General features: G+C 43.2%; 1 protein-coding gene across 2 annotated transcripts in view; it reads left to right on the top strand.

The window, feature by feature from the left end:
* Nucleotides 1-22,456, top strand: part of KIAA0247 (KIAA0247 ortholog) — an 86,427-nt gene that overhangs the window by 38,750 nt on the left and 25,221 nt on the right. For both annotated transcript variants that reach the window (XM_010574157.1, XM_010574156.1), the window contains one exon: nt 2,440-2,469. In XM_010574157.1, coding sequence (XP_010572459.1) covers nt 2,440-2,469 — 30 coding nt within the window. The remainder of the gene's footprint in view (nt 1-2,439; nt 2,470-22,456) is intronic.

Raw genomic sequence — 22,456 nt, 5'->3', positions numbered from 1 at the left:
CTCATCTTTGTCCCCCAACCACCCCGCAATCCTCACTTTACATAGCAAAATCATTCAGAGCAGGCAGAGCAAAGCGATGTTAACATGAAGCAAGAGATTGTATTAAATCTCTTGGTGGTAATGCTTATATTGAATGTGGGGCCAATGTGACATGTTCACAATTGCTACAAAAGCTGAAGAATGCTCTCATATAAAGACAGACAAGCATGGAGACAATGGCTGGCTCAGCTCTTGAGTGAGAAAGCAGAGCTTGTGATTCATATGTTTAAAACCATATGATGTATATTGTATTGCAGTCATTTTGCTGTTTAGAAATTCTATTGCTTGAGTTCCAGGAGGCTTAGAGATATATTCATGTTCTGGGCAGGAGTGTATTCTCTTTGCCACGTGGTTAATGCAGAGGGCAGACTCATTTCCAGTCAGCAAGCATCTGGTCTGTCCTCTGGTAATAAATTGATTTTATTTATGCATGGATTTTTAAGAAAAATCTTCAACACTTTGTCTTGAGCAATCTATCCAAATATCCTGGAGTGCCATGAGATGAGTATGATAAGTTGCTTAGTCACTAAGCACACTGCAGAATTTGGGGAAACTGCTCCCTTTTCACAGGAAGATATCCATGAATATAAAAATAACCGCTGCACATACTTTGACACAAAACAAATGCAGCATTTGGTGATGGGCAAGCAATGAAGTTATGTCAGACGACAAGGGTTTATGGAAACTTCAGTGCTGTTCAGAAATGTTTTTTGAGCTTTATCACTGCTGTGCCTTTTTTCCCCCATCTGGAAAGTTCTCCGAGATTAGTTGGGGGAATTAATGAAGGAATGAGCAGGTGAGGTCGTGGAAATCAAGGACTCAAAATGCTGAGTCTTAGTTCTCTGTTTCTTCTGTTTTCTTTGAGGGTTCATCTGGAATGTAGCTAAGAGCCAGGGTGCTTAGTAGATAGAGATAGGGAACTTTTTAAGTTTTGAAGAGGAGCAATAACAACCATTTTGTCTGCTTTTCTGCAGATAATGCTTCTCCATTCTTTCTTTGTTGCTGGTTTTTGTGGGGTTTTTTGGTTGTTTTTTTTGTTTGGTTGTTTTTTTTCCTCCCTTCCATCTCTGGCCCTTAAGGTTATAACCAAGCTCTCAAAGGCTTTGTGTTTATATCTCATTCACAACGGTCCTCCTGTGTGGCCAGGCTATTTTTGGAAGGATGGCAGTGGATCAGAATAAGTTGTTCATTAAATTTTAACATGCAGTCACTAAAATACTCTGAAAGCTTCCTATCATTTGTGTTCCAAGTGGTGTAATCTCTCTTGGATTCATAACCAGCTCGGCTGGAAACCTATCAAAGCATAGGTTGGGCTTTTCATTATTCATAATAGCATCACCTGGTCCTGGTAAATGCAAGTAAATGTGTTGGTAAAAGTATTAAACATCCTGAATTAAGCAAATATCAATATCCATAAAGGAGGGAGTTTAAATATTTAAACCTTTAAAAATTAATAATAATGCAGGCTCGGTGAATCTAAGTCCATTAAGATTTAGACACAGCCTGATTTTTGTTGACTGATCACGTGTGAAATACTATAAAGCTAGCTCTTTAAATTTTAGGATTGCCATTAAAGTGATAAATTGAGCTTGAATAAACTGAAACGACTTCATTCCTCTGTGTTGTCTCTGACGCAAATGCAGCCAATCTGATGGTTGCTGTTCTAAGGTCTTTTCAGTGCCAAGGTTATTCTGCACAGAAGCTCTTGGATACTGCTGGTATTTGTTTGCATTGCATAGAACAGCTTGTTAGAGAGCACTCCAGTCATTGAGCAGATTCGGACTTGTTCCTATTCTTTGGGAATCTGTGCAAAGCAGAGGTTTCCTTTGTCTCTGATTATGCAGCTGAAAGGAAGCCATTTATACAGCTAGGGATGAATTCAATGGTCATGAAAACAAGGACTCTATAACATTGGATGGCCAGACAGAAATGTGGGGAGGTGTCGTGCGTGAACAGAGGATCTTGATTCTAAACTGCATTCTTCATGTAAGTGTGGGTTTGGAGAAATTGCAGGGTCAGCCCAAAGAAGTGTGTAGCTCTTCATGGAGAGAAGGGGGAAGCAGTTTCTGGTGCAATTACTCTTTCCAGTCCCTTTGGAGAGCTTAGTAAGAGCAGAGTGGTACAGAAGAGCATGGTGAGTACCTGCAGAATAATAGCCAGGCCCCAGAGGTAGCTAGGAAGCAGATGCAGATGGGCCCAGAATTAGACTATTCAAATAATAATATTCACACTGCTACTACACTGATCCACTCAGTGCTTTTTAAGCAGCTGGCTTGAAGGGAGTAATAGGAGTCTCAAGAAGCCACACAACTTGTTTTAAGTTTAACCGGTTCTAATGGTTGAAGGGTGAATTAAAGCAAGCATAATGGTAATCCTGAGTTTTCCTTTTGTCTGTCCTAGGTTGGCTCAGCAAATCCAAAGGACCTACATGTGAGTAGACTTGTATTCACTGCTGTACTATGAGAAATGAGTGTGATGTTTTACTGGTTAATATAAGTGGCTATGAGCTAGGATTCCCATTATACTTTTGTTGTGTTGGATAGGCTGAGATCCATCTCTATGCCCCATTTCCATTTTTGTTCCTTGTATTTGGAAAAGATGACTGCCCTCTGTTTGAGAGAGGAAGATCAACTTCATGTGTTTCACTGTGCTTGAAGGGATTCCTGTACCTTCTATAGCATTTAACTTCAAATGACTCAAGAAAAAACAAGTAGAATAAGTATTTCATTAAAACCCAGAGAGAGATGCTGCTTGTGAGAGTTTTGAGAGGCTGGGGAGGGCAAACTGAGGCAAAACTCCCTTTGTTTCCTTTATTCAAGAAAGGTGAACATCTCATCACATAGCATAACTCTGGATATATTCCGTTGGATACTCCTGCTTTTCATTTCCTGTGCTTGGAAAAAGTCTAAAAATCTTTCCTGTGTGCATGTTATGGATGTACATAACTTTGGGAGGAATTGGGAAGCATATTTGGCTTCTGAATCTGTTTTAAATGTATAAAATTTTGTGTAAATCTTTGTTGAACTCTGAAATTTGATCTGTTTAGTCTGAACTTTCCCCTCTCTTCCAAAAAAATAAAAAGGAATACAGAAACAGAGTCTGAGGGGAATGGATTCATAATGAAGTATTTAAGGGTATGGGAAGGAAGTTTTACCACCTACCAAATTTTGGTCTTCAGGGAGTGAGAGATGGGAGAAGAGCTGATGGAATCATCTGAATCCTGGATTTTTATCCAATGTCTGAATTTTACTCCTGGCAAGCCTGGTATCACATACACCTAGTATTGACGGGCTTTCAATTCTTAGCTGTGGTTGCTAGCAGGAAAATAAGCTGCTTTAGGAAATAACTCAAGAGTTGTCTGGTCTGACTCACCTTAGCTTCTTGGGCTAGAATGAGAAATATGGAAACTGGTAGGAGCTTCACTGTAGAGGGAAGCAGGAGGGGTGCTGAATGGCATGATTTGTTCTTCAAGAGAAAGTATTTGTGAACTTAAGTCCAGGTTCTGATTCATCACCATCCTGGTGTCCCTTGATGACTGCTGCCTGCTAGGTTGGAGACACAGGCTTGTCTGTCGTCTTATGCAGCTTCCTTCTATCACTGAGTCCTTCCTCTTTATCTACTTGAGCAATCACTTGGGAGGAATTTGTGTTTATTCCTAGCCTCATGGGGAAAGTCCTGACAGCGGGACAGAAGAAAGTTTCCTTGCTATCACTTTGTGCCATTTGACAATTCCTTTCCTGCTTCTGTCCCTTTTGAGTCCTAAACTGGTTACCATTGCAACTGAGGCTATATGTTTTTAGGATATGTTGAATGTTTTTCATCTGTGCAACCCATATCTGCCATTGCTTCTCCAGTTCTTATGTTTAACTGTAGCAGCACAAGCAGTTACCACCTCCTGTTCATGCTGTCAGGTATTAATGACTCTGCAGCAGGGATGGCAGAACAAGTAAATTTGGTCTGGAACTGCGGCAAACTTCAGCCTGGGCTGTGAGTGCAAATGCTGCTGGAATAGCTGGTGTGTGGTATGTAAAGCTGTGGAGTAGATGCGTCCTCAGCACGCTTGCGTGGGTGGTAAGGGGGAAACAAGCGGTAGGGCAAGGTGGGTAGCTGTAGACTGTAGAGCCTTCAGCTTTTGTGCCTGAGTCTGTCAGGGCCCTATGTTAAACCCAGCAATCTGTGTCTAGATGAGGATTGCTAAAACACTGCTGGTAACAAGCCACTGATAGTCAAGAGTGAAGGTAGGGTGCTGAAGACACTTGAACAGCAAGCTCAAAAATGCTGGTACCTTCATGAGAGTAATTGGAACCCAGTGATCGGATTATGGCATTGTCTCAAGAGGTTGTACCTGCTTATCTGTGTGTACTGATCTGCATCTAAAAGACTTTTCCTTTTAATGAACCTCTGGGGAGTGTTCATCTTTCTCTGCAAGCAGGAATTCCCCTGAGGCTCCACTTCTGCAAAGTGTTGTACTGGAGTTGGAGGACTGGCGAATTGTTTGCTTCCAGATGTTGAGGGGATTTGAAGTAATACCTTAGGTATGAGGCTGCTTAGATGAGTTACAGGATGGTGGATTGAGCTACCAGGGGGCTTGTTGCTAAACTGTTGAAGAATAGAATGAGCTTTTTGGCCCAGCCTAGTGCAGTGATCCTTTTATTATGGAAGGGGGAGGGGAACTTTTGGAGTTCCTGTGCTGAGAAGACTGCCTAATCTCAAGAGGTTGTGGGGATGTTCCCTCCCTGCTTGTGTACCTTGGCCTGGCTGGTGCTGAATGGAGATGCCTCCTGCTTTCCTTCTCTGTAGGGCCTATGCCATGAATGTAAGGATAAGTGCATTTATCCACTTGGTGTGGTAAGAAGCATTTCAGGGGAAGCAGAAGCCAAAGAATTGAACAGTAGGGTAACAAAAGAGCATCTTTAAATCCTGTGGGCTCAGCATTTTAGGTCTAGCCTGTCATCTTAATTCAATGGGGAAGATCTTTCTTGTTTGAGAGGAGAAAGAAACTTTGCTGCTGCTTTTGAGATATATCTTTTACTTTGTTAGTAAAGGGAGAAGCATGTCTGATTTGAAGAATATTGCCTTGCTGTAGAGTGAGATAAGCACCTCTGGTGGACATTGTCTTGAGTTTTCAACCCACTCTCAGGGAAGAAACATGGTAGGCTTGACATGTGCAGAGTCATAACCAGAAAGCCCGAGGCTGCTGATGCTTTTCTGGCTTGAAGGAACATTTTCTATGTCCTGAGAAAAGACCAACATGGTGTATAACGAGTTTTGTGTCAGACATACCCTTAGGCACCCATAAAACTATCCATCAGAAAGAAAACAAAACTGTTTGTGATCTTACCAATGTTTTTGTTTAGGTGACTTTGCATTTTCTTCTGCTTCTTTTTCAGCAGAGATGTCAGCTGCTGAGACAACAGGCAAAGTTTCTCTGGTTTAGGTAGAACTAGAATATTTTGAAGGAAATTGAGCTATATGGAGACTCTTCAGGCATAGAAAAGGCCTAGAAGTGAATGGAGATTTGTAGGAAGGTGGTAGAATAGATTGAAAGTGAATGAGGATCAGAGGAGAATAAGATTCTATGAAGGAGAGGAGGGGGACAGGGGAGTGCAGCAAAACAGGAAGGTGAAGGTTTCCACAGGTGGAGTTGTGAAAAAGATCCTGGTGGTTTAAAAAGCCAATTAGTGGCTTGGTGGTTAAGTAGCATAAGTCCTGAGAGAAGGTAGTGTTTTAGTTATGCAAGCAGATTAGAATGGTTGAGAATAGTATGGCCTTGGGAGGAAGGACTCTAGCAGAAATATATATGTGTGTTTATTTTTTTTAATGGTTAGGTAAGAATGTTTTAATGCAGGAGGATAAAGGATATGCCTTTACAACATCAGGCTTTTGAGGCTTTTCTATATGCAACAGGACTGACTAATGAGACACTGACAGAGAGTTTAAGAACTTGAGGGGTACAGAGTGTGTGTGCCCTCCAGGGACTGAAGCTTCAAGGCAGGAATGTCCTCAAGGCAGGAGCAGAGCAGGGTGAAGATGCCAGTTACTGGAGTACTGTGTCTGCCTACAAGTGCTCTAACACCATGTCTGGGGAGCTGGTGGGGAGAGAAACTGCAAAGGACCATATAGCAACTGTGTGTGAAACAAGACATAGGGAGGAATTTCTGAGAAAGTCATGGATATTTCTCTGAACATGGCAGAAACTTCCACTTGAAAGTTCTGCTTTTCTTAGTTTGTGTTCAGTTTTATAGTTAAAAGCTGTTTTGCTCTTCTCCCCCATCCTGCATTTCTTTGGCTGCTACACCCACTCTAGAGGAACCCTTCCTGTGAACAAGATAAACCTATTAAAGCTGCTGTATCCTGGATCCTTGTCAACATCACGGTGTCACTCCCTGCTGATGGTGATGCTTTCCAGGTGGATGAAGTTATATTAGAGTGGGTTAGGGACTCCTGGTGCTACCTCTGTTCTGGACCACCAGTGTCCTGGAGATTTATCTCCAGGAGACTTACCTGATGCTGCAGAGACCTTTAGGAATATGCTTCTGGTGTGTCATACAAAACCCACAGCTGTTGATTTAATTCGTGGCTGGGAGGGGAGAAGTGTAGATTTCTAACGTGGCTTCCTCTGGCCCATTCCACTCCTGCCTTCAGAGCACCTGACTTTGAAACTCAGAGTCCTGGAGATGCGCCTGCTGCGTAACCTGTCTCCAGTAGTTCAAGTTCTAGGCCTGCTGACTTGCTTCTTGAAAAGGACCAGTACTGTCAGATTTGTGCTGAACCATGTGTTATGCTACAGCACATCTTTACTTCTCTTTAGCCCCGGCAAAGGGCCGTAACTGTAATGTGCTGTATTATCCTAAAGCTAGTACTACTTCCATTCTGTCACTGGTTTTGCTTTCCCTAGCAAAAGTAACCTTTGAATGCTCCTGGAGAACAACCTTCAGGCTTCATTGTAAATGCTTTCTCGGGTGTAATTGACTTAGGTTATAAGATACTAAGAAAAGATAAAGGCTTTATCATTTGAGTGTTTAGGTTCAACTGTCACTTTTCTCTCAACTGAGGAAATTATTCATTTTTTATATGTAAGCTGAAAAATTGGAACATAGTCACAAGCAGTGATGAGTTTGTCTTTGAGTGCAAGTCTTAATGAAATCCATGAAGGTGGCAAGTTTGTTTTTCCAATTGTATTCTTGTAGTCCTCCACTTCTTTGTCTTTCCCAACAAGCTAGTCTTGTTGCAAATGTTATTGCCAGTAGCCCAAAGCAGAAATGAGTCTTGCTGTGATGTAGAAATGTGATGCCCTTGAGCTAGCATAATTTTAACCTTCAGGCCTTCGCACTTTGAATCTGTTTGCATTTGCTTCTCAAACACCGAAATGTTAACTTTAAGTTGGCAATTTGTGCTTTGATGGTGGCTGTTTCCTCCATGGCATTTAGTAAGCTAGACTCCACTTTTGGAATAGCTGGGGGAGATATACAGTTCTGGCAGAGCTGAGCTCTCTGTTGGTAGAGGATCCTTGTTCAATTTTGTGTCACTGGAGTGGTAGTGAAGCAAGTTGCCAAGTTTGGTCTGAGGCAGATCACAAGACTGGCAGTGCACTTCTGCTGTGTGGGAGGGGAGGTGCATGCAGTGGTGGCCAGATAACTCTCTGCTGGCCTAAGGCAATGCCTCTGGTGGGCAAACACCTGACCTGCAGCATGGGTACTGTGCTGGAAGAGTTTAGCCCCTATGAGAAGTTCTGCTGCCTCTTAGCACCCTGGAGGACTGACTGCCACTTGGCATGTGCCTCCAGCTGTGGCTGGAGACTCCTCAGGGCTGGAGCACCTTTTGAGAGCACTGTTTTTGTTGGGTTTTTGTTTTTTTCCCTTTATTTTTCCTGTCAGTGTTGCCTTGGTCATGTTTGGTCCTGCTTTAACCAGCTCTTTCCAGTCATGAGCTGATCCCATGTAAGAGTTGAGTCCTTGGGTGGGCAGTGGTATGACTGCATGGAGGAAAGGGGATGTTGTAGCCTGTCATCCAGCACACAGGTAGGGCTGCTTTTAAGCATCCTTGATTCTTGCTGTCAGTAAAACCAAAAGAGACTGGTGGAAGCTGCTAATTAGGGGTGTTATGAGGAGATCCATTCTCTGACTACAGTCAGGGTGAGCAAAGAATTAACTATTTGTTATGGTTTAACCCCAGCCAGCAACTAAGCACCGCACAGCTGCTCACTCACTTCCCCCCAATGCAGTGGGAGGGGGGAGAGAATAGGAAAAGTAAAACTCATGGGTTGAGATAAGAACAGTTTAATAAAACAGAAAGGAAGAAACTAATACTGATAATCATAACTAATAAAATGACAATACTAATAAAAGGACTGGAATATACAAAACAAGTGTTGCACAATGCAATTGCTCACCACTTGCCAACTGACGCCCAGTTAGTTCCCGAGCAGTGATCCACACCCCCGAGGCCAACTTGCCTCAGTTTATATACTGGGCATGACGTCACATGGTATGGAATACCCCTTTGGCCAGTCTGGGTCAGCTGTCCTGGCTGTGTCCCCTCCCAACTTGTGTCCCTCCAGCCTTCTTGCTGGCTGGGCATGAGAAGCTGAAAAATCCTTGACTTAGTCTAAACACTACTTGGCAACAACTGAAAACATCAGTGTGTTATCAACATTCTTCTCATACTAAATCCAAAACACAACACTATACTGGCTACTAGAAAGAAAGTTAACTCTATCCCAGCCGAAACCAGGATGCTATTTTACCATGTACCTCTGCCACATACCACCTGTCACTTGTCTGAGGCAGGTCAGGAGTCAGGTGCTGTGAAGAGATTTGAGAGGATGATAATGAATGTCTGTTCTGCATCCGCTGACAGCAGGGAAGCATCTATTGCTAAGTCTGTTTCCACCTGCTGAACTCTTAACTTAATTAGTTGCTGTTGTGGTTTAACCCCAGCCAGCAACTAAGCACCACACAGCCGCTTGCTCAGTCCCCCCACCCAGTGGGACGGGGGAGAGAATAAAAAAAAAGTAAAACTCATAGGTTGAGGTAAGACAGTTTAATAGGACAGAAAGGAATAAAATAATGATAATAATAAAATGACAATAATAATAAAAGAATTGTGTATCACTTGTTTTGTATATTCCAATGCAATTGCTCACTGTTTGCTGACTGATGCCCAGTTAGTTCCGACGCAGCGATTTCACACCCCCTTCCCTGCCCCAGCCAGCTCCCCCCAGTTTACATACAGGGCATGACATCCCATGGTATGGAATACCCCTTTGGCCAGTTTGGGTCAGCTGCCCTGGTTGTGTCCCCTCCCAACCTCTTGTGCCCCTTCAGCCTTCTTGATGGCTGGGCATGAGAAGCTGAACAATCCTTGACGTAGTATAAACACTACTTGGCGACAACTGAAAGCATCAGTGTGTTATCAATGTTATTCTCATACTAAATCCAAAATGTAACACTATACCAGCTACTCAAAAGACAATTAACTCTATCCCAGCTGAAACCATGACAGTTGCTTTAAATGGAAGAAATTTTTCTCCTGACATTGGTTAGTTAGTAGCACCAAGGGAAGGTGCCTGCAGAACTGAAGCTTTTGTGGTTTTAATTTAAAAAAAATTTTGGATTTGGTGGCAGCATTTCAAAGCTGTTTGCCAGTGTGCACCCTGCACAAATGAAACCAAACACATCTCCCTTTCCAGAGCGGTCTGTCACCTTTCTTCTTTCTGTGGCAATAGAGGCTGGCATCCTCATTAAACGCAGATACTTCTCTATAGGTAGGACACCTAAGCATCAGTGGGATGACTGAACTTTCAAGGTGAAATAGTTCCTGTTTCTTTTCCAGGGGAGGGATTTGGGACTCTTATGTGTTATTTCTGTGGTGTTAAGAGTACCTTCACCCAATCTCATAGTGAAGTGGGAATTGCTGTAATCACAGCAGTGTTTGTGAAAGGCAAATGTTGTTTCAGTCTGTAGCTTGCTTTTCCAGTTGACCTGTATTTCACTTGGTGTAAAACTTGGTTTACTTCTCAGCCATTGTGGTTCATGGTCTCCCTTTTCTCATGTAGTGGGAGGCTTTCTGGGAGGTGGTAGGAAATGGTAAGTTGTAGGAAACACGTTTGCAGCAAATTCTGTAGTATTTAAAACAGAATCATTACTTGAAGTCACTTTTCCCTGGTGATGCCCTGACTGGTATCAGAGGTAATGAAAACTGAACACTAAATTGAAAACAGAACTAGAAAGCCTTCTGGTAACCATTTGTCTGTTGTTATATGTTGCATGGTGGCAGGATGAAACTTGTGGTGCCCAGTCTGGTCTACGATCTCCCCAGAGCAACTAGTTCCAGTTGCTTTTGCAGGGAAATTGAGTGCTCTCCATCCCTTTGGAGTAGCTTTCTGCATGGGAGGGATTCCTCCCCGAGGCTGAGCTCGTTCCTGAGGCTATGAGGATAGATGTATTTATGTTGATGAATTTCTTTGAGCCACGCTTTCCTATGCCAATATCTGTTGTGCCCAGTTTAATGACCAGCTGTAACGATTTTTACTGTCGTGCAATTGTTTAGCGGTAGCCAGAGAGCAGTTGGGGACCTTTCGCTTCGCCTTTTTTCAAGTCTTCCTTAAGCCCATCTTTGTCCTTGCGTGCGTGTTTGGAGAACACAAGGCCACGGTGTGTGTCTGCTGCGCTCCGGGCCCCAGCCCCGCACACATGAATTCATCAGCTTGATCTTTCCACCCCTGCTCCTCGGGAGGGTCGGATGGCAGCTGCAGCTCCTGTCAAGCATGATGCCGGGCAGGGAGCTTTGGGGAGGAGAGTTATAAAAGGCCCAGCTTAAATCATCTGTGTAAGGGCACAGCGGAGGCTCTGTTACCCAAGCCCTGCCGCTTGTCTTCTGGTGCTATGGTTGTAATGACATTAGCATTTCAAAAAGGGGATTACCATGGCCCCCAGGTTCTGAGGGAAGGATGTTTTGAAAAGCTGCTTTCTGGCTATCTCTGCTTCCCCCCCACCCCGTAGATCCTGAAGGGTTGGTGAAGGTGGCCACACCATGTTAAAAGTGGGTTGTTGCTGTTGGGAGGAAGCTGGTTGTTTATTAGCCTAAATGTGGGCTGGTAGATGTGAAGTTGTCACTGATAACATTCCTTCTTGCTGATTTGGGATGACTGTCTGATAATTTCCTAATGGAAGAGTTAAATTAAAGGGTCTGTGTTGGGATCACAACTGTATGCTAGAGAAGTATCCTGAAGTCATCCTTACAGGAAGAAGTTAAGGTGATTACACTAGTTTGTCTTGTGTATTTCAACCAAAGGAAATGGGCAGCTCATGCATCCTGTTCATTGTCTGCTTTCCACACCTCTTCTGGTACCGAAAAACACTTTCTGTGCCCAGGCGCAGGATTTCAGGGTGGTTCCTTGGGAAAATTATTGTATTTTTATAAGGCTTTGTTTAAAAACAAAAATTCCTCTAGTGAAACTTAACTCCTGACTCTTGCAACTCTGTTGCATTACCCTCACCTCAGATCAATATTGGGTTGTTTTTTGTTTTTCACTAAGTTCACTTTCCCTTTCTGATGCTGCTTCTGCTGGAAACTTGCGTTAAGGCCCTACATACGCTGGGCTCTAGTGGAAAACCCCTATGGTTGCTATCTGCCCTCCTGTTCCGTTAGCTGTAGAAGTCACGGGTCAGGCCTGGTTGGTTGTCTGGTCCCTGGGGCAAGAGAACAAAAGGAATTGTCTTGTTTGCCTACCAGAGGCAGGCAAGAGTACTTTGTGCAACCTCTTCAACCATGTGTGGGCCCTAAAATTAGTAGCTGACCCACAGCATCCAAAATAGGAGCCCCTTGGCTTGACTGTGTGAGCACGGTTGGAAGACACATAGCAGAAAATGCTGGTGGTTGCGTAGAGCCTGGTCCTGAGCAGTATTGCTAGTGCTGTTTGTATTGAACTGTTGAATAAGAAGGGAAAGATGTGTTTTGAAAAGATGTTATTGTATGTGTAGGTTGAAGTGCTCACAGGCCTTAATCTTTGCGTGTGCCCGTAAGGACTTCTCTTGCGTGTTCGCACAGGGCATAGTTCACCGAGTGTTTTTGCAAAGCAGTGCTGGCTTGAGTCACGGCTGTCCCTTGCTCTGGGCGCTGCTGGGAGCAGCCACAAGCCCGGGTCTCCTGCAGTGAGTCACAGCTCCTGCGCAGGGACAAACAGCCGGAGACCGGCTGGAAGAACTGCTTAGCGCTTCCTCAGAGAGATGGCAAGCCTGGGCCATAGATAAGCTGTCCCTCAGGGCATCAGGGAGGAGCAGAAGTACAGTTTCCTCTGTAAACATGGTGCAGGGTACTTGGTGTGCTGAGGAAGGGAGACATTTAACTTCTCTGTGTGGAAAACAGGAACCGTGGAGGGCCTTCCAGGAGTGTGGTGGCTGCTGACAAGGTGTCTGTGCTTATTCAGTGTATTTTTAACTCTACCATACAGGTCTCCATACCTGTTCTAATCTGCTTATTTCTGTAGGGCACACATCTGTCTCTAAACTTCAACAAGGATGGAGTGCCTTAAACATTAGATACTCAGTTGAACCTGCACTGAGTGAAGGTGGAGCTTTTGGGTGCCCTGTGCCTCAGGTGAGCTGGACAGAAAGCACAGGGTGGCAGAGCCACAAGTCACTATGGTCACTCTGTCTTGTTCTCCCCTTTTTTCTGTTTCTGCAAATGTGCCAGCAGACACAGCGATGCAAATCTGCCAGCTGTCTCCTTGGGAAGTTAGTCACCGAGTCGCTGTGCAACCAGCTCTAGTTGCACGGGCTTTTGAATGTGCAGTTAAACTTAGCTACTGTGCATCTTTGTGTGGCTGGTTTTGGGATGTGTGAGTTTCTGCATCCTCTTTTTGAAACACCTTTTCTGGTAGTGATGATAGAAATGAAACATTCAGTATTATGGTAGAAGAGGGCTGGAGAAAAAGTAAAACTGTAAATCTGAATGCTGTGAACTAAAAACCTAGGAACTAAAGAATGCAGAAAACAACAAACAGCCTGGTTTCTGAGGGTCTGATCAAATTTTAAATTTACTTGGGGGGGAACCCTCTGTCATTCTTTCCAATTTCAAGGCAGTTACTGTTTTAAGACTTGCAAGAGAAAGATAAGGGCAGCAAAAAAATGCAATGAATAAGTGCTGGTCATAATATTTAGTGGGATAAGAGCATTTATAATTATTACAGAGTAAGAGGAAGGGAAAAAAGCATGAAGGAGAAAGTAGTTTTATTTCCCTTGCTCCCTGTTTGGATTAATGAATTTAATTACTTGGAAATAGCTAGCAGCAAACTTGTGGGTTTTTTCAAATGTACTTTTAACAAGACTGCAAATTTTAAAAGAAGAAGAGGCAATTCACTAAAAATAATTGAAGATGTGAGTAAGAGCTTAACTGCTATATCCCCTGTTGCAAGTGCTTTGTGTCTGTAGATGTTAAGAGAACGGAATTAATATGCCTCTGATGTACTGGGAGGGGAGAAACCAGGGCAAGAAGATGCAATTCTAAATGCGGGGAAGCAAGTGAGATACTGACTTTCAAATAGATCCTTATAATAAAGTTGTTCTTTCTTTTGTTCCTGTCAGCATAAAATAGAGACAAATATGGAAAGGAAATGGTCGAACAGGGTAATGGGATTCTGTGTAACAAGCAGCAAGAGTGCATGAGGTGGGAGAAAGACGATGGGGCAGAATGCCAGAACAGGATCTTTGTATAATAAAGCTTGTGTCAGAAATTCCTCCCTTCTTGATGGTATAATTTAGTTTCCACTAAATTGCTTGCTCTTTTGTCAGCTTAAACTGGTCTTTGTGAAGTGATACGGCAGCTAAGCAAGTAAATAGCAAAGAAAAATAGCATTGCATCTTCTTTAAATTAGGGAAAATATCTGGTGGGATGGCTCTGATGTCAAGATACATTTACCATGAAATGAAATTTTCCAAAGTACTTGTGTCCCACTAGTAATCAGTTGGGAGAGGATGTCTCAAGTCACGCAAGCACGGCTGAAAATCCTGCTCAGTGTGTTTAACAATCTGAAAGAGGGATTTAGTATCTTGCTGCTTAAATTTGCAGGCAGTACGGTACTGAAGGAGAGCTGCAAAATTCCCATGACGACTAACATGAGATTGCTCTGAGTAACAGAGCAACTGAGTAACATCTGGAAATCCATGAAGAGACACTGAAGGTATCTTTCTCCAAAGGTTACTTGACTAGTAAGCAGATTGAGGCAGCATTTGGAAGAAGGCACAAATCCATTCCCTTAATTTGCAGTGGTGGCAGCCCATTCTGAGTTTTTTCAGGAAGGCAAGGTAGAGCCATATGCCTTTTCATTTCCTCTTGGTGGGTATGTACCCCCAGACAATACTAATTACCTGTACTAAAAGTCTACCGGCAGTGCAATAGGGCTTCATATTTCCAGCTTGTCCAATTCTGTGATAACAGACATGTTGTCAGAGCTGGCTGGGCCCCGAATAATGATGGAAAGCTTACTTCTCTAGCTGCAATTCTACCTGGAAAGATGCTTCTGCGTTCCCAGTTTGCCCAGTAGCAACAGGCCCTTCTGTTATTTTCAGCATTAGCATGAACCCCAGTGTGAGGGCACCCTGGAGCATGATTCATTAGAAAATAGTATGCTGAATAAAGCAGTTTTATGCAGCAATGGTGAGGCAGTTTCTTGTTTTTTTTAGTGACCCTTTTTGTCAAATCATTAAGAGGAGTGTCTGAAAGCAACATGCCTTGTTTTGGTCAGTCTCGTGAGGTGCTCAGCCATGGAACAAGCATGTCCCCTGCCTGGAGCCAATACAGATGCTGTAAGACAAAGGTAGCTGTTCATTCTTGTCCTAGGAGCACCTCTTGCAAAACCATCCTTCCTGTTCCTGTGGGCTACTGCAGCCCCAGAGATCCCTTTGACTACAACATAATTTTGTCTGTGCAGGTATTTTGCACTTCTAGACAGGAACTCACTTCAGACTGGTAGCCTGTGATTGCTCAAGAGGATTTCCATGTTATGTTCCCATTGCTGTGAACATTGGTTTTTTTGAATGTTTTTAACCATTTTTGCTGAGGACTGCCAGGTCCCTTAATATGTCCTAATTTTGTACCCACAGTCACATGACCACCTCTCACAATGGAGCATTATGGAAAAACTACTTTTCTAGGAGCTTTTTGCAGTCTAGACTGGAAATCTATTGCCAGTAAATGTGCTAGACTGGGATTAGAAGTTTCCAAACAGTGGTCTTCAGAACGCATAATAATAGTCCATGTAATTTTGCCTGCCACATGATGACAGCTTCTTACTTTCGAACTGCTTTAATTGTGTTAAAATGGAGCTTTAAATGTGTTTTTGCTTTCCAGTGCAAGCAATTTCTGTAATTGGCAGAGGTATGTGCCCCTAAATAATAAGGTACATGATTACAAACCTCATCTGTTATGGAGGAATGCTCTTGTTGGAGTGTGTTCTGCACATGGGGGTGACTTTCATTGCTGATGAGGAGTTTAAGAGGAGCAGGAGGGGTTAACTTCAAAAAGCACAGCTATATAAGAGGAAAACACAGGTGCAGTTGGGTAGCTTGCTTTTTGCTGTAGAGTTACTGCAGGAGGGATGCTAGTCCTGGCAGTGTGGTTGTTACAGGGTAGCGTGGGATCAGTGTCCTTCTGGAGCAGTGGAAGAGATGTTGTGACTTGGTTTCTGTTTACCCTGTGAGCTAAAAAGTAAATGTCAACTGTCTAATTGTCTCTTCCACCCTGAGAATAAGAGTGACAGTGACAGCTTTGATGTGCAGTAACTAGGTTGCTGTGATTTGTGTTCATGGCTTTAAGTTCTGATGCTTGTGGGGGCAGGGCTATGAAAGTAGATCATGGCATTTAATATAAGACAGATACCTCCACCTACCTTATTAATGAAGCCATACCAACTGGGAAGAAAAATGGGGAGAAAAAAGTCCAGTGTCATAAGGTGACTTTTTCCAGTGCTTGGGAGGCCTTTGCCGCCTTTGTCCTCAGGCAGGATACCAAGAAAAAGAGAATGGAGAAGAGCAGTGGCTCTGTTTTTTTGAGGAACACTCTAGTTTTACATACATTAAATTCTGTTTCTCCTTCTTGGGAAGTCACCTTTACTTCTGGTGGGAGTTGACACAGTATAATGGCGTTTAGCCACGAAATGGCCTCTTGCACAATGGTAGCATCAGTTTAAGAACTGAGAACCTATTTTAAGGTTTGTTGCTGGGTAGGCCTTTGGGAGAATGAAAATCTTTTCTTGGCAGTGCTAAGTCTTGAACATGTATTTTAGAAACAGTAACTTTGAAATCCCTGGGTATTTGGTGAAAAGATCTAGTCCAGAGGTTTTGGAAAAGGGCTTTTTGTACTTTGATCCTAATGTAAGATCCTCTTGTGAGGTTTTAGGAGGCTCTTGTGTGCATGCATAGAGGGAATGTGGTGTTTGTTGGAGGATGTATGGTCAAACTCCAGTTGCGTGCTCTGGCCAGTGTGCAGTGATTCGGGAGGAGGGTTCACAAAGGAACTCTCAGTTTAGATTGGGCTGTTCAGCATTTCATTAATACCCTGATGAAAGATACAAATTGTTATGAGGAAGTCCAGTTGGGAAGTAGATAATTTTAACGCTTCTCCCTTCTTTCCCAAACTTGTGCTACTTTCCACTGAGGCTAAGCTGTCTCTTAGGAGTCTTGTCCTCTGCTTTCCATGTCAACTGCCAGAATATAGCTGTTCTTATGAGTAGCATCCGAGATCCTAAGTGTGGCTAAAGTAGCCTTTTCTAAAAAGTGAATAGAAAAGGCAGGGCTGGACAAGGGGTAGAATAAAGGATGGCGCTGCAGGCTGTCTAACATGATCAGCACTGTGAAATTGAATGCAACAGTCTTTGACTATAATTGTGTTGGCAACGGAAAGAAAGTTCTGACAGTGTCTGTGCTTGATGGTATGTATCTGGTGAGAGGGAGTAACTCCCATGTGCTGAGCAAATTGCATGGGGGTGGAGGAGATTGGAAGAAAGGAAAATTACCACAAGTTTGAAAGAAGGGGCTGTGGAATCATTATACTGCCTCTTGTCCTGGTAGCTCCCTGCTGCAAGCTAAACATGGCTCTGTGGTGCCTGTTGCCTTACTACTAAGTGGGTTTTCTGTTATTTCCTTCCCCTAAAAGACTTCAAATCCCATTTTCCCCAGTCAGATGGAGGAGATGGGGAAACAAACAAAACCAGGAAAGCTCTGGGTAGAGGAGATACTGTTGCTGTGTTTAGTATCAGAATGGCTTTGTAATACCTGCTGTTGATCCATAGGCTTCTTAGATGGTTTATGTTCAAGACACCATGTATTCCTAGCAAACTTGACCCAAGTGATCAAGTTTGGATTTGGAGCTCTCCAATTTCTGTTGACATTGTTACCCCTGTAATGCTCATTCTTCCTGATTAAATGTGTGTGCTGTTCTCTGAAATTCTCTGTATTGGTGTGAAAGAGATCAGTTACAGAATAGTAACTGATAGGTTTATTAAGTGGACTCCTGGTTTTTCTCTGGAACTCTGTTTTATGGTCTGAATGCTAATTTATCAGCATCAAAATAACCACCCTCACTGCTGGATTTTCCCACTAGTTCTCAGGCATGAGGCATCCGTATCTGTTATTTAAGTGTTCTCAAGGATTCTGCATACAGAGTTGGGAGAGTTCCCAAGTGTGGCTCTCTGGGGGGCTGTATTTCTGCTATTTTTAGCATGATTTCTTTGGGTCTTCCATTTCCTTTGTGTGAGAAACTTTACCAACTGGCAAGAGGTTGAACCATACAGTAAAGAGATCTCAAAGTTACATGGGAAGCTTTCACTCCACAACCAAGAACCCTATAAGCGCTGTCCGGGCATTTTCACCAAACCCTCTGGTAGACTGAGCTCCCCTGAGCGGCTGAAGAAACATCATGGTGTAGCCTGGCATAGAATTACTGCATCTTGGAAACAGTTGGTGTAGGGGCACCACTATCTGTGTACTGTTTACTTTTGCTGTGTCTGGGGTCTTCATTTGTGTCAACTGGTAAACTCCATCTGGCCATAATGCTCGGTGGTTTATTGCCTCTCTACTGAACTACAATCCAGAGGCTGTGATAGGAGAAATTTGAACAGTTTGCTGCAGGGAGGAAGAAAAAAAAAATGCATTAAGTTGTGAATCATCTATTTAAATGAGGAGGAGAGGCTTTGCAATTCAGGGAATTCATGGAGCATAGAGAAACCCTGAATTCTGTGGGGGACATGGAGGTAAGGCTAGATGATGGTCTAGAAAGGGCAGTAGGGATGTTGAATTAGTTAGCATAGGAAGTGTTCAGATGTAGACACGGCGACTGAGAGTGGGCTGGAGTCCATGGCCTGCACACCTGGCCTGCCCTTCAGCTGCCTTTCTGGAAGGACACAGGGCTCCTGAAAGCCCTGTGCCGTATCTGCCAGCCTTGTGTGGATGTCTGGTGCCTCAGAACTTACTGAGCCTGAATTGAACCCTCTGTCTGGGGAGCCTCATGCAAGAGGTGCTTTCTTCAGCTCCCTGAAAATGTGACTTGGGAACATGCCTGGGGTCAGCTTTTAGGATATGGGGTGCCCTATGTGTTGAGGGTTCTTGTGGGTCTTGTGTTTTTCTTGAAAGTGTCAGGTGAGCTGCTTGTGACTGCCTCTTCACAGAAATGGGTCTTGCTGAGTCAGTGCCCAGGGCCTGTAGACGTCTGGCTGAAGCCAGGCTTGATGGGCAGAAGCCTAGTGAGGTCTGGGAAGGTGTGTGTAAGGCAGGTTCAGCAGCTGAATCTGTAGAGGGTGAGAAATCTAGCTGCAGAAACTTCACCCTGGCAGTGGTAGTAACACTGAAGCCTCTTGTGAGAGAACACAGAGAAAAAGAGTAGCATAACCTCTGCCCTCCCCTGGTTTAAGCTTTTGATAGTATAAGCACTCTTACTGGAAAAAACCAGATGCTTTTGTTTGGGTTTTTTTTCCTAGGTTGAGGGGATATTAGATGGGAGCACTGATACTGGGGAAAAGCTGGGATTGAGATACTTGCTTCCTACCACATGTGCTCATGTGATGATGTGGGAGGCAGATCTGGATCCAGCTGTGTGAGTGTGAGGGCTCCCCAGGGTGTTCTTGGCATTCCTCCCCGCTCTGACCCCAGCTCTGCAGAAGCTGGGAACGCTCATGAATCTCCCACCCCCATTTGTGCTCAGCGGAGCGCTTCCTGTGGCATTCAGGCATGCTGCAACAGCTTCCTCTGCTGCATTCTTCCCTGGGGAGCATCTGAAATGCTTTTTTTCCGTGTAAGGAACTTCTTGAAACTGCTTTGTTCTCGCACGGTTTGGGAAAGATTATGTTGTTGTTTTTAGCTGGCGGGCTATAACTTCTCCTACTGTCTTGGTTGATCTTGCTTAATGTCTCCCTTCCAAAGCCTGAGTCAGAAGGAGGTGGGTGTGAAATCTGTCTGCTAGATCAGTGTCTATACATACATATGCTGTGTTGACCAGAGTAGTGGAAGGGATTTTTACGTTCTAGGGAATTATGAATGTATAAATAAATGAATCATTCCTTTAAACAATTATTTATCTTTTGGAATAACCTGGCCCTCCCACCTCATCCTGTTTCTCAGAATATCATAGAATTGAGCTATTATAACAACATTTTGTAATGTAAAGTTAGCATTTCATTCTGATAAGTCTTCTGTCTCTCCCTGTGAAGATAAGATGGTTCTGCAGCTCTCGAAACCAAATTTGAAATCTTGTCCTGCTGGATTGACAATCTAGACAAAAAGGAGCAAGTAGTAATGTAGTGGATACTGTTATTATCCACTAACATTTTTACTTAAATATCACTGAAATGTACAAAAACTGTCCTTGCAGGTAAATGCTTAAAAAAAAAACAACCAAAAAACCAAAACCAACCCACACCACCGAATGACAAAACCAAAAAACAAAACAAGAACAAAACCCAAACAAAAACAACACACACCCCAGAACCCCAGCTAACCACGCCATCTCTTTTATGGAGCTAGTTAGCTGAAACAGGAGTTGAAATTGTCTGATGTGAGGGAATGCTGCAGCTGAGCAGGAATTTTCTCATGCATGTTTGATGGAAGATGGCTGTGAGGAGGAACAGTAGGACTTAAGGAAGGAGGAGGCAAAACTGTAAGACGCTGAAGAGGGACTTGATATTTCTCCAACTCAATGCTGTAAATGCTGGATGGAAAGTGCATAGGAGGGCAACAAGAAATGAAAATGGTTTTGTTGTGGTTCTTATGGTATTCAAGGAGACAAGGTTTTGTAACGGCGTCTGCAAATCAACTGAGTTGGCTGGGAGAACCTGGCCTGGAACAGTCTCTTCAATAAGGCAGTGTCCTAGACCCCAAGGTCTGGCTGGCAGGAAATGATAATAAATGGTAGTTCAGGCTTGGCCTGGCAAAGTCAAGAGTGATCCAGGTAAAATGCTATCATCAAGGTGTGATTCTGGGTACTTTGCGCAGCCAAAACTGAATCAAGCATTTTCACACTGTTGTTATCCTGTTTAAAGGTATGTTGCCCTGAGAAATACTCTTGCTGGTTTAGCAAGAGCTGCTCTGACATGACTGATGATGCTGTGTAGATAAGATGTAGCTGAAGGAAGCCACTTGAGAGAGCTGAGCAAATAAGTGCCTCAAAACAATAAATGAAACTTAATGAAATGTCACAAATAATATAAAAAAAAAAAAAAACCACTGGCATAAAAGCAGCCTTGTTGAGTTAAAACCAGACACTGCAGGATGGTAATGCAGCATACGTGTCCCTAGCCATGTGTTAGTTCTGTTTATGGCAATAAAGGTTGAAATAAATACGTGGCCGGAGAGACCTGTGTGGAAGAACTACTGAACTGTGAAATCCTGCATCTGTGTTGGCTTTCTTTGTATAGAAAAAGAAGACACAAATATTAAAGCAGTCAAATTAATCTGTAAATCTTTGTCATTGAAATTAATTACATTAGTGACAAGAACTGTTAAATCATCACATTGGGCCCTCCGGACTACCTAAAACCATATATTCACAAAGGCAGGCAGGAAAGCCGTCTGAAGAGGGGAACTGAGTAAGGGAGGCAAAACCTTGGGTTAGCTATCGGTGGAGCCTGTCTCTAGGCTTAGGTCCCTGGTGCCTAGGCCTGAGTTCCAACCACTAAGCTGCAGTGTCTTTGAAATTTCAGCCTCTGGTGTAAGGATCCATAACCTCTAAGTCAGCGGTGGGATGTGTTTTGGATGGCTCTGTGGCAGTAGGTAGGAGCTGGAGTTGTGTGTCTCCAAGGCTCTTGAGCATCTCTCAGGCCAGCTGTGCTCAAAAAACACTAGGAAAGGAGCAAAAGCAACCCCATAATAAAGCATTATGATAGTATTTGCTTTCTTTTTTTTTTTTAAGCTTTAACTTGGTATTTTAATTGTTAGCGAACAAAGAACCTCTCTAGGTGGTAACCTAGAATATAAATAAGAAGCAAAGAAATACAAAGTCTTGTATTTCTTGTTGCGCAAAAGCAGCAAAGTGCAGAGAGGCAGGACTTGAATTTTAGCAGTCCTTGAGGAGATCTGGTCTCTTTCCTGCAGATTTTGTTTTGAAAATAGTTGTACTGGGTTGTATGTTTTATAATCTCTTTTTATGTCAAATGGAAAGAATGGTATTTCATCTCTTATGTTTTTGTCAGGCATCTAGGGCTACAAATGGGTCCTGTCTTGGCAGTTGCTACCTCTGACCTTTTTTTATTATGTGCTTTTTCAGCGGGATATTTTGACTTGCCTGTGCTTTGATTCCAATGGCTATAGTGAAAGCATCAAAGGGCAAGTAGTATTTCAAAGGGTGAGAACTCCTTCTACACATCTTTTCTGAACACTTTTCTTGCCAGCTGTGGAAGGAGCTTGGTTTTTTGAACAGTTTCCCAATCATGGCTTGTTTCAATTTGGCTTTGTTTACCTGGTGCATGTTTGGGATGAGGAGCTAGAAAGACAGAAAGGAAGATTTCATGTTTGCTGCTAGGTATGTTTTTGATAATTTGCTAATACATCTTGTTAGGCAATTTGCTAATTCATATCCATTGAGTTGTGTAGAGCTGTTGGTAGGTACTGGGAAAATGGAGGTATAAAAACAAACACTTTGAAGCTATTACAGCTGTACAACAAGACAGTCTTCTCAAAGGAGGTGGCCGAAAATCTGAATTCTTTTATATACTGCCCTTGTAAGGATTATACTAAGTTGCCATTTACTTTCCATGTGCCATTTGATCCCCAGCAGAATCTGAGTGGGTGGAATGTGTGGGACTCTGCCTGTTCTGCCAGAAGTGATGGTGTCTTCTGTGACTGGTAATTCAAAGTAGCAGCAGCATCTCACCAGATCTTTATGCCTCTTGCTAGTCATGCTTCACATGCAAGCTTATTGATAGCCTCAG

Source organism: Haliaeetus leucocephalus, unplaced genomic scaffold, assembly GCF_000737465.1.
Source record: "Haliaeetus leucocephalus isolate CR32 unplaced genomic scaffold, Haliaeetus_leucocephalus-4.0 Scaffold417, whole genome shotgun sequence".
Taxonomy (NCBI): domain Eukaryota; kingdom Metazoa; phylum Chordata; class Aves; order Accipitriformes; family Accipitridae; genus Haliaeetus; species Haliaeetus leucocephalus.
This window is presented reverse-complemented; position numbering and strand designations above follow the sequence as displayed.